This window comes from Vitis vinifera, chromosome 19 (assembly GCF_030704535.1).
Source record: "Vitis vinifera cultivar Pinot Noir 40024 chromosome 19, ASM3070453v1".
NCBI lineage: Eukaryota > Viridiplantae > Streptophyta > Magnoliopsida > Vitales > Vitaceae > Vitis > Vitis vinifera.
In genome coordinates this window covers 10,832,776-10,845,896 of record NC_081823.1, presented here as the reverse complement: position 1 = coordinate 10,845,896, position 13,121 = coordinate 10,832,776, and the positions used below count along the sequence as shown (strand labels likewise).

General features: G+C 33.5%; 1 protein-coding gene across 2 annotated transcripts in view; it reads left to right on the top strand.

Moving 5' to 3' along the window:
• The window catches only part of LOC100251495 (peroxisome biogenesis protein 5), a 44,578-nt gene extending 40,790 nt beyond the window's left edge, over nt 1–3,788 (top strand). For both annotated transcript variants that reach the window (XM_010646403.3, XM_010646404.3), the window contains exons 13-15: nt 2,045–2,110; nt 3,072–3,166; nt 3,242–3,788. In XM_010646403.3, coding sequence (XP_010644705.1) covers nt 2,045–2,110; nt 3,072–3,166; nt 3,242–3,320 — 240 coding nt within the window. In that variant the 3' untranslated portion in view covers nt 3,321–3,788. The remainder of the gene's footprint in view (nt 1–2,044; nt 2,111–3,071; nt 3,167–3,241) is intronic.
• The last annotated feature ends 9,333 nt before the right edge of the window (nt 3,789–13,121 follow it).

Genomic DNA, 13,121 nt, shown 5'->3' with positions numbered 1-13,121 from the left:
TCACCTCCTCTACCTTCCAATCTTGGAAGGGTCTTCTAAATTGGACCTCCCAACATCCCCCTTTGTCCCCTTCTCTTTTCCATAAATCTGCAACTGTAGCATTTTTATGGGATGCTATCCTAAAAAGAGTAGGGTAAACATCTTTCAGCTTAAAATCCCCCACCTAAATGTCCCACCAAAAACTTATACGACTACCATTTCCTATATGGATAGAAGATTTGACACTGAATTTTTCTCACGCTTTTCTAGTGTCCCTCCAAAGGCTCATCCTAAAGGAATCCCTCCTCCCTCTAGTAGTCCAACCCCCCTCCATCTCCTTGAATTTTCCGCAAATGATCTTCCTCCACAAGCTGTCACGCTCAACAAAGAACCTCCGTAACCATTTGCCTAGCAAAGCTTGATTGAGACTGTCCAATCTTCTTAGCCTCAACCCTCCAAAATCTTTAGCCTTACACACAGCAGGCCATTTTACTAAGTGGATCTTTCTCCCATCTTCCAAATCTCCCCAGAAAAAGTCTCCTTGAATTCTCTAATCTAATTCTCATTTTTCTAGGAATTACATAGAGGGATATAAAATAGATAGGGAGATTTGAAAGAGTGCTCTTAATAAGGACTAGTCTTCCTCCTTTGGATAAGTATTATTTTTTTCCAAGCAGCTAATTTCCTTTTAAATCTCTACTCAATTGAGTTCCATACACCACAATGCTTCTTAGGGGCCCCAAGGGGTAAACCTAGATTAGAAGTAGGAAGCTTTCCTACTTTGCATCCAAAAAGAGAAGCTACTCTATTTACATCCTCTGTCTCCTCTACTAGAATAATTTCACTTTTTTTTTTGCAAATTTATTTTCAAACTTGACACCAATCTGAAACAAATGACAACCCATTTCCAATATTTCAGTTGCTCTACATAATCATTGCAAAAAAAGAAGGGTATCATTAGCAAACAAAATGTGTGAAACTTGAGTCTACTCTTCCCATTTCCCTCAATCTTGAAACTCCTAATGAATCCTCCCTGTTCAGCCTTTGCAATTAGGCTGCTGAGGGCTTCCATTACCAACACAAAGCGATACTGTGAAGGAGGGTTCCCTTGCCTCAATCATCTAGAGATCGATAAAAAATTTGTGGGGTTGCCATTAACAAGAAATGCCATTCTCATAGATGAAATGCAAAAGTGGATCCATTGTCTCCATTTGGGGTTGAACCCCATTTTTTCTAAGGCTGAAAAAAGGAACTTCCAGCTTACATGATCGTAAGCCTTTTCTATATCCAGTTTGCAAACTAAGCTTGCAGTGGAATTACGCTTCCTCGAATCAATCACCTCATTTGCAATCAAAGTAGCATCCAAGATCTGTCTACCTCCCACACAAGCATTCTGACCGTTTGACACCACCTTGCCAATCAGCCTTTTCAATCTATTAACTAGGACTTTTGCAAGAGGTTTATAAAGGCTCCCCAGCAGGCTGATTGGTCTAAAGTCCTTCACGTCACCTGCCCCTCCTTTTTTAGGGATGAGAACTAAAAATGCTGCATTAAGGCTACGAGTCATGGAATTCTGCGTATGAAACTCCTCAAAAAGCTTGGCATTTTGAAGAATCAAACACCATTTAATTTGTGATATATATGTTGAATGGGCTAAGCACATGTATTTATTTTACGGGGTAAATTTCATTCACCTCCCTTCAGGTTTGGACTAAATACACTTAGCTATGATTAGTATGAAATTTCGTTAAATACCTACCTTATTTTAAATTGAAGGGGAGGTGAGTAAAAATAATAAATGAGAAGGGTAAGAAAGGTATTTTACAAAATTTTCGAACTAATGGTTTTTAGAGGTGTTTGGCACAAGCCTCAGGGTAGATTAGTGACATTAGCCCTTATTTTATGTGCATAAGCATACCAGTGATTAGATTTCCTACTGGCATAATAACCTTTCATTTCTTTCATGCATTCTTGTACTTCTATAATCAAGTTTCCTTATTTCTTTTCTGAGGTGTATCATTTTCAACTTTAAACTAACGTTTTTTGTTCTATCTCTGATTCCTAGGCACTGGATTTGAAGCCTAATTATGTCCGTGCATGGGCGAACATGGGTATCAGTTATGCCAACCAGGTTTGTTCCTACACTTGATCCTTCATACTGTTTTCCAGCTTTGGCTTTCATTACATAGAAGTTGAATTTACAATTTGCAACATGTTTTATGTTCTTTGTGGTTCCTGTGGTATGTGAATCAGAGTAACGTGAGGTTTCAATGATTCATTTATATAAGCAGGCAGATTCCTCACAACACTCAGATAGCATAATAGCTGATATTTTGATGTAAACAATAGTTAGGTGTTAAATGTTGATGTGCATTAAAAAGGAACGGGAGATCTGATGTGCTGATGATACAAGAGCATACAAGTTTATCAAATGCAGTCTTTAATCCCCAAGAAGACAACAGTAAAATTTGAAGACAGTCATTGATTGAAAATCTAAGATGTCCTCCTAATTTTACATAGAGACATAAATATATGCAATTTAGAACACAGTGAGCTGATGACATATCCAAGGAAAACAGAAGAGCCAGAAAAAAAAAAATTCCTAGTAAAACTGACCAGATTGATCCAGTCCAGATATTCCCTCTGATAGAATACCTAGCTAGCCATTTTGGTTCCTGGAGTTCTTACTGTTTTGATATGACAAACAGGACATACTTTACTGTGCTATTATTTATTTATTTATTTTTCCTTGAGCATGAAGCATTGCTTCCCAATTAACTTAGTGTTGAAATTCAAAAGGATTAAAAGACATTGCTTATGGTATTTAGGTTTTAATTTATATTATATATGTCAAGTTATTAACTAATTTAACTACTCTAATCAACTGTCTTGTTCTAATTCTGGGTAAATTTGATAAATATCCCTTTTTTATCTAAGCGTGGAACATCTTATGTGTTGGAGATTTTCAACCCCTATATACAAACAAATTCATCCCCAACATTTTCAATGTTCCAAGCTTAATGCCATTTATTATCATGCAGGGTATCAGGATTTTAAACTAATGGAAGTGTAAGCATATTTTTTCTATTCAGGGTATGCATGAGGATTCTATTCGTTACTATGTCCGGGCACTTGCAATGAATCCAAAGGCAGATAATGCCTGGCAATATTTGAGAATTTCTCTTAGGTATGTTGATGGAAAAATAAACTTTATTGCCTGTTGTTTAATTTGTGCTCCTCTCATATTCTTCATCCTTTTCAGCTGCGCATCCCGGAATGACATGATGGAAGCTTGTGATGCTCGGAATCTTGATATTCTGCAGAAGGAGTTTCCTCTTTAAAACAATTATATTCATTTTGGAGATGAGAGAAATAATGGGGGTCTGCCCTTGAGATGAGGTCTGATTCTAAAGCTTTTGTAGGAAAGATGCAATCCAAGGCTTGTGACAATTCCATAGCCCATGGCCTGACGTTCAGGTTCCATCTTTTGCTGCATTTGGGTATAGTAGAAGGAAGTGTTCCAATCTTGTTACGGTCTGCAACAGTGGAAAAGATTAAAGGTGGCAATTTTTTTTTTTTTTTTTAAATAAAATTTGAAAGCACCATCTCTCAAGCTTCATACAGAGTGTGGTTATTCCATACTGATGAGATGAGAAGGGAAATTGAAAATGAGGGGGCCAAATAAATGCTGATAATAAAGGATTGTGAAATTCCTTTGTGTTTGTACATATGATCAACAACTTAATATTTTAGCAACAGTGGATATTCCTTTTTTGTTGGTTCCCTGGTATAGATAAGACTTCATTGCATAGACTTTGATGACATGACTTCTGCACGCTGCATTTCAGACCTTGTCTGTTCAAATATTGAACATTCAAATTGCAATGCAATGCTAAGTGGTTATTATTTCCAGTGTTCTGTTTTAAAGTTGAATTAAAGTAACTCTTTCTAGTAAAAGAATAAAACATCAAATTATTATTCGGAATGCTTCATGATAGAGGTTAATTTCATTCACATCTCCTATTGTTTTGAATGATCCATGTCTTTTAAAAGCTGAAGTAGATTCTGACAATCGAGCCATAAATCAATCCCCAAGAGCCAATCTATCACTCGTTCATTACCCAAATAGATCAAACCACATTGTGCCTCCCCATTTTGTCAAAAACCAACGGAGGGAGTAACCAAGCATGTAAATATAGTGAAAGAATTGTATGTAGAAATTATATTGATAATGGAGATTATTAATGAAGAGATGATTTTTATTTTTCTTATAATCTTAAAATTTGTCATAAACAATATGCTTATTAAAATTTATTATGAGTTGTAGTACTTAAACTTTTAGGGTGATTATAAGGTGATAATCACTAAACTAGACCTCTAAAAGATTATTCTTGGGCACCTTATTATCATGTTAAGACTTTGTCTAATTAATATTACATAAAGTCTTTTGACTTAAGGATGTGACTAAGGTGGTGTTTGTTTTTTTACTTAATTCTAAATAGAACCTTAATACTTAATAGTGTTAAATGTTAGGTTGTTTGTTTTTGTAGTATTTTATTTATATTAAGTATTAAAAAGTAAAGAAAACCAATATGTTATTTTTTCTATTTAGAAAAAGCTACATATTTTGGTTTTTTTCTATTTAGTAAAAAGTTTATAATAAGTGTTATGAAAAAGGTAGAAAAACAAACAACCTAAATTTTGAAAACAAATTGCTTTCAGCAAAAAGCCAAAAAAACAAACACTACCTAAGTTTTATATATAGCTTTGATATATGAATATATTAAGCTTTACAAATAATATATAAAAAATCTATTGAATATTTGATAAAGGATCTATTACATCTATGATACAAGAAAATATTCAGGATTATGCATGTCACATAAAAATTGGAATCAAGTATTGGCTAATCAATTTAGAAATTATTGTCAAGAATATTTTGCAAAGTATATATATCTATAGTATATTGCACATTATAAATTTTTAACTTGCTTTTCAAAATACTATTTATAAGAGGTGACACTTGTAATGGAATGTAAGTAGGGAACTTACTTGCATCTCTTATTTTTTAGGCAAAATTATAATTTGTTTTAAATATAATCGTAATTAACAACTTCGTTTTGAATAAACTTATTAGAAATGTACAATCTTGCAAAGTCCTCATGCCACAAGTCCTTGTCATAGCTTATTGAGAAGAGACAATTAATTCTAAAATATGAATAGTTCATATCATATAAATGAAGCATTAAGTACTTTATATAGAAATTAGCCTAAAAAATAAAAGAAAGAAAAAACCTAAAATACCCTCAAGATGTTAAATTGGCCCATTAATTTTAGCACCCACCTTTCTTCTAAATGGATCTCACAAGGCACACCCACCTCTCATCCAATGTTTCTTCCAATAATGCATAAACCATTTGATAGTTCAAGTGGGACTACTAAAACCTAAAAGTGTGTGGCTTCCATGGAATTAATCATACATGATTCCATAAATCAATTACTCTTTCCACTAAAGAATATTGATTTCACTCCATCATTTTAGGCAAATTAAATGAAGCCAAATGAAGCTTGTCCCATGACGTATTATTTTATCGCACTTGTTCTCCATGAACTAATTTCCATAATTTAATTGAGAATAAGATATCATCCAATTAAAATCTCTTGTTCTTTTGAGCTACAAATCTAACTTTCCTATAATCAAGGTGAAGATGCATAAATGCTCTTTAGGGGTTTTGCTATAGGTGGTTGAGTTGTAATGGAAGGAGTTGAATGAATGTGCTTGAGTAGAAGGGTTCCTATTTATACAGTTTGATGTTCACATGTCTCTTGTTGTTTAGTAGAAGGATCCTTTTTAGTAGTGCTCAACTTTTGCAAGGGCGTCCTATAGGAGTTTCTAGCTTTTGAGTAGTTCGTTGTCCGTTAGTCAAAGGAGTAGTTATAATTTGTGAGGTCGGGGTTAACAAATTATCTGGTTTACCTGAGGTAATATTAGAGTTGCCCATTTGTTAGGTAATGATTTTGAATATGGTCAAAATGGACCCTTCCACATTATCATATGTTTTGGGATTACTGAAAAGGGATATTACTATCCGGTTAGGATATCATAATCCTCATCTTGGTTTTAATCCCATGACATGTTAGATCAAGTAATCATCTAAGATTATGCACATATATATAACTGAAAAGTCTCATTCATCTATGACTTATAGTGACTACCAATTCAAGCATTAGCTTCAATAACTTTCAAAGTTAAGAATTCATGAAAAATAATAATTTGGAGATTTCATATGTAGACCTATAACATAGAGAATATTATCCTCTTAAGTTCTGTTCAATGTACAACACCTGCACACTATCACATCCACCTCAGAGTCTTACTCTAATGACTAAGATAGTCATCCTACTAGTTATGGAGGTGATTTATTACATCCACTACAAAGTTTCTCAAACTAATAAAATAACCATAAGGACCCCAAATTTGTGTCCTCTATGTATCCAACTATACCTATAATATGAACAATTTGATTGATTAGGCTAAGTATCATGAGATAATGCAAACAAACACCCATTAAAATGCATGCGTGGAAAAAAAAACTAAAATAAGTTATCAATTAAAATGATTAAGTCTTAAAAAGTCTTGATCAAGGTTATTCCAATAATCTCCCACTAGCTTTAAAGCAAACTAGGAGTGTATCTTCACCAAAACCATGCTTGTGAGTATAAATACTCAACCTAACAAGGTCTTAGTAAAAGGATATGTCAAGTTATCCTTAGATGTTATCTTCTCCATAGTGACATCTCCTCTCTATGCTATCTTATGTATAAGATAGTACTTTCTTTCAATGTGTTTTCCTTTCTAGTGTTTTTTTGGTTCTTTAGAATGTGCCACTGGCCCACCACTAATAACTTAATATAGTATCATGGGCAATGCAACCATGGGGTATTACCATAAGTTTCATAAGGAACTTCCTAAGGTAAACAACTTTCTTAGTAGCTTCAAAAGTTACCACATACTCGACTTCCATAGTTGAATCAACAATAAAAGATTGCTTGATATTGATGGGAAAAAACCCATATATTCTATTTCCCAAGCCCATATCAAGTATGGAACATGCTTGACTATCCTAGGTTTTTCTAAATCCTATGTGCACGATAGAAAAGTTGCATTTTTAAACATAAAATGGATTTATAAGGTGCTAAAGAAAAACATACCTCAGATTCAAATGTTCCCAAATCAAATTCATATGATGAAGGTGAAGAACAAAGTCACAGAAGTCCTATAAATCCAGAGTCTTTCACCTAATGACTCAAACCTTGATCTTGACACACTTCTAATGGGAATCGAAGAGATGGTGGAGGCTATGGTTATCTTTTTTTTTTGAGGTAGAAGATGACTCTCTAGAAAAAGATATGGAATAACTCCTAAGGGTGTATTTATAGGGTTCCCCACTAGGCTTAAGTGACTTGAGCCTACTAAGGCTTAGGTCACTTAATATAGCCCAAAACGGGTCCTAATTGACTAATTAAGCCAACAGAGCCTAGTAATTAATCAATTAACCTAATTTAGATACCTTGCTCACTTACCCTTATGCAACCTTGTGTAATTACCAAAACACTTCCTTATGTACAAAACTAAACCTAAAGTCAATCTGACTCTCCTTACCCTTGCCAACAAGGTATATGAGCTCTGATTAGAGACTACTAAGACTCATAGGAGTACTGGCTCCCTTAGAATCCCATTTTGAAGTTAATTCAACATTCCACTACAAAAAAATCAACTGAACTCCAGTATCTTATGTAAATAACAATGAGACATCATGTGTCAGGTCCATAACCTGCTATTCATTGCATTTAGTCTCCCCATAAACTAGTGTCCATAGTCTAACAAGGTGAAAACTATCAGCCTTTCAAGATGAATTCTATTATCTTTGAGTTATAGATCCTACTATTGTGTGTTCAATTGACATGTCTTAATGCTCCAAGAGCTAAGTTATGTTCCACTTAAGGAACTACTATGACCATAGTTTTCACGAACAGACCTCCTTAGGATCACCCAATGGGACACACTATCTTAAACCTATGAGATATCATGGTTCCTCTATTGAGAATGCCTATTGCTAACGACATCTATCAATAGTGACCCAATTCATGGGAAATATATGATCAACTTACAATCTTAACCATAGGTCGAAGTCACTATTAACTTTAGCACATGCTCAATATTCTCTTGAGGTTGAGAGACAACACAATGAAGCAATTTGATAAGGTCATGGCTACTTGATAACCTTAAGTCATGACTCATCGTAGGTCTTGTCCAATGTGTAACCATACAAACTAATACACTCACCATGGGAAACCCTATCCTAATAGCTAAGACTAGTCATCCCTTTAATTAGAAGGTGGTGCACTATAACCTTTAATGGGTTGCCTAGACTTATGAACCAACTGTGAACTAATCATCTATTTACAAGGAACCTATGACTTGGATCTTTCATGCAACTCCTAATGCACCCAAGTCACATACCATGTTCAGGCTGGAGTTTTTATAAGATATAATGCATGGAAATAAGATAGATAAAAGTGAATTGGAACTTTATTAAATAAATAATAAAAACCCATATGTTTATTATATCATCTCGTGCTTTAAGGGCTCTATTCTAATAGATACTCCTCCAACTAACAATTTCACCATCAAATGTGAACACATATCTTGTCATGGACTAGTAAGAGTCCTTATGAAATTTAAAGTATGAATTTATGTACCTAATTGGTACAAGCTTATCACATTGATAGATAAACATATAATTCCTCTTTTCTTAAGATACTTGAGTATATACTTTATCGCTATCCAATGGTTCTAGATTGGACACTGGTATCTACTCATCATTCCTATTACATATCCAATGTTAGGTCTAGTGCACAACATATCATACATGAGGCAACCTATTGTAGAAGCATAGAACACTACTTTTATTTCATTTTTCTTCTCAATGGTTTTAGGACAATGATCTTAGGAAAAAAAAAACTCCATATTTGAAGGATAACATACCTCTCTTAGCCTATTGTAGAAGCATAGAACACTACTTTTATTTCATTTTTCTCCTCAATGGTTTTAAGACAATGATCTTAGGAAAAATGAACTCCATATTTGAAGGATAAAATACCTCTATTGAAACCTATAGGGCATACTTAACCAACATCTTATCTATGTAAGTAGCTTATGACAACCCAATCTTCTTATTCTTCCTATATCTCTAGAACATATAGGGCCTCACCCAAATCTTCCATTTGGAAATGAATAGAAAGTCATATCTTAATAGAAAACAATAATCCTACATTATTCTCAATGCATAGTATGCTATTTACATATAATATTAAAAATACCACCATGCTTCCTTGTGTCCTCTGATATACACATGGGTTCATCTTCATTTTGACAAAAACCAAAATTTTTTATTGCTTCATTAAATTGTTTAGACCTTGATGTTTGCTTAAGTCCATATATGAACTTATGTAACTTGCATACCAAATGCTATTGGCCTTTAGCTATGAACCTACTTGGTTACATCATATAGATGTCTTTCTCAAGATGTCCATTAAAAAAAAGTAGTCCTATGGTCCATTTTTCCAAATTTCATATTCAAAATAAAATGCAATGGATTGGATGATCTGTATGGAGTTTAACATGGCTACTGGAGAAAAAACTTCATTATACTCAAAACCAAGTTTTTAACTATAACTCTTTGCAACTAACCTAGCTTTGAAGGTTTCTACCTTCCCATATCCTTAGTTTTTTTCTCTTATAGACCTACTTGCACTCTATGGGTTTTATCCTTTAAGGTGTTTTTATAAGTTTCCAGACTTGATTAGTGTACATTGACTCTATCTCAACTTTCACAAATTCTTATCAAAAATCCACATCACTGTCATATTTTTCTTCATCACATCCTATGGGGTCTATTTCATGTTCCTCAGGAATTATCTCAAAAGACTTTCCCAAATACATGAATTTAAACTTGTCCAACAACCCTTCCACCATGAAGAGACATTAGTGGTGTAATAAGATCACTAAGAATAATTGGTACCCATATCACTGAATGTTGTGCGTTTTTTAAATTTGTAGTTAAAATGTCTCTGGCTTTTGACTAATTGCTATCACTTCTAACCTTATGATTTATGACATAACCATCTTCTAGAAATTGCATGAAGTGGATAAAAGTTCACAAATCTAAACTTTGCTCATTTCAATTACATAAGATATTGGATTATAGTTGACTTTATTTAGTAGAATGTTAAGTCAACTTCATAATTGGACTATGAGGGAACAAATATTTTCCTATAGGTCTTAATGGTTTCTACTTGAGCTCCTATTTATGATGACACATTTGCTAAAGGGATTTTGGGTTTCCGTTCCATAAGTGTGCATAAAGGCATTTTGTTAAAAATGCAAGGTTGCACTAAATCTTAGAAACAAACTTTCTGGACTAGGCTAATTAATTAATTGGAGCCTAATAGAGCTAATTAATTAATTAGGATCTAAGTGCTTTGGATTAAGTGACCTAAGCCCGATTTAAGCTCATGTTACTTAAGCTTATAGGGAAGTCTATAAAACCCCCTTAGTGGTTAGTGCTTTAGACTTTTGTCATTTATCTTATAGCAAGAAAGAGCAAACCTCAACCACCCTCAAGAGAGAAACAAGCCCACCATTCTCTTATGCTTAAACCTGTGAAGGGAGAGATCGGGTGGAAGATTCTTTGGGTAGACAAGTTCTAAGATGTCTTCAATACATTCCATGAAATCTTATTTGAATTAGAGATCCTTATGTAGACGAGTTCTACGACGTCTTCAACACAATCCATGACATCTTCTTTGGATTGGAGATCCTTAAGTGGATGAGTTTTACGACACCTTCGACAAATTACACAACATCTTCTTCAAATTAAATTTGATCTGGGAACATCTGGATCATGTGTATGAGTTTTAATCTCTAAATCTAGTATATTTTATAGTTTTTATAGCCATAGTTTTCCACTATGTTAGATATAGGAACCTTAACACCCTCTATGATCTAGGGCTAGGAAATAAAGTAATATAGAGTTCTTAGCAAGAATCCTTGTAAAAAATTACATATATGGTCAATGGTCCTAGAATCTGTCTACCATGAATTAGTGGAATCCACAACTAAACAAGAATCAACTAAAAGTGAATGATACATACTTTCCTTTTTCTTGATGTAGTTAATGAATGATACATATTTTCATTTCCCTTCATGTAGTCACTGAATGATACATACTTTCCTTTGTCTTCATGTAGTCTGTGAATGATACATACCTTCTTTTTTCTTCATGTAGTCGGTAAATAATACCTACCTTTCTCACATCAAAAGTTAGAGTCAAGTACATGTTTCCATCATTCAGTATTCTCCTTAATTGAAACCCTTATAAAGAATTATAGATATGATTAGTGGTCTTAAAATCTATCAACCAAGAATTAGAGGAATCTAACACTAAATAAGATTCAACTAAAAGTGAATGATATGTATTTTCCTTTTTCTTTATGGGCACTCCTTTTTCCAATGACCCTTCTTACCAAAAAGGAAGCACTTGACATTTTCTTTGCTATTTTCTTTCCCAACCTTAGACTTTCCTTATTTGGTGTTTCCATTTTTATTATATTGTTGTTGGTTTTCTTATTATAATTACTTGAAGAAGCCTTGACTACCAAATAAACACCTCTTTTATCTTTGATAATCTCCTTAGCTATCTTGAGTTCCCTCATCAACTCTAACAAGTTCAACATCTTATCATAAATAGTTAAGCTTGAACTGCTTGAAGGAATCTGGTAAGGTCCTACGATCATGTTAACCTTGGTTTTACCATCAATTTCAACTTCAACAATCCTAATCTCATTAAAGAGTTCGATCATATGAACCACATCATCTTTGATGGTAGTTCCTTTTGTCATCTTCATGTTCATAATAGTTCTAAGGGTATTTTTTTTTAGCTAACCTACCCCGATCATCAAACATCTCTTGTAGACCGAAGAGAATATCATAAGTGGTGGCATGAGACATGTGTTTCTATTACAACACATTATCTAAAGACTCAAGCATAATGTACTTAGCCTTTTCATCTACCTTGTACCACCTTTGATGAATATCCCCCTCTTCCTGTGAGGAATGGTCATTGTGAATATTGGGAGCAAACTTTTGAGTTACCGAATTTAGTTCCTTTGATGTGAGTACTATATCCAAGTTTCATTTTTAGTCCACATAATTAAATCCAATTAATTTATTCGTAGTGAGAATGATTGTGATTGTGTTATAAGAAATGATTCTTGTAACAAGGAAATAATCATGCATTAATAATTTGAGCATTCAAGGAATTTGGTAAGTTTAGCATTAATGTAGTGCTTTTTAATTACTATTTTCATCTCATGCAAGGCATCCTAGTATCATAAGAGTAAAGCCTACTTTAGGCAAGTCATGATATTATTACTAGGTAGAGACCCCCTCTAATTAATCTCTTTGCTATAAACTTGAAAAGTTTCCTAAGGAAGATTAACATGCCTTTTAAGTTTAGCCCTTAGACTATGCAATTAGGACTACTTTAGGTGATTCTACCACTTTATATCTAAGTTAAGTGTATAACCAAGATCCTTGACCACAATGTTACCAAGTAAGGAGTTTCATCTTTAGAATTGACCACTCCCTTTATTAACATATATAGTCTAGTCTTAAAAAGGAAAGCCCATACCACTTGATCCCTTGGCCCAACCCATCTCTAGGATGGTGATGGACCAAATCAAGATGGGCTTGATTTTAGAGGTTACGGGCTTGCCAAGGGCCCTCTTCCACTTAATATTCTAAGAAAAAAATAGCTTTATTGGCAATTTTCTAACTTTCTTAAGATAAATTATCTATAATGAAATTTCCAAAATAATACTTATTTTCCTAAATTGGAATCTCATGTTATATAAGTAAAATACCATTTTATAAAGATTTAGAAAATAAGAACACTTACCTAAATTGAAAAAAAAATTGATCCTTAAAGATCTAAAAAAAATGAGAAGATTATGGAAAATAATTTTTAAGGATATTTTTAAAAGGAAAGTAGATACTCTAAACCTTTTTAAAAAATTCT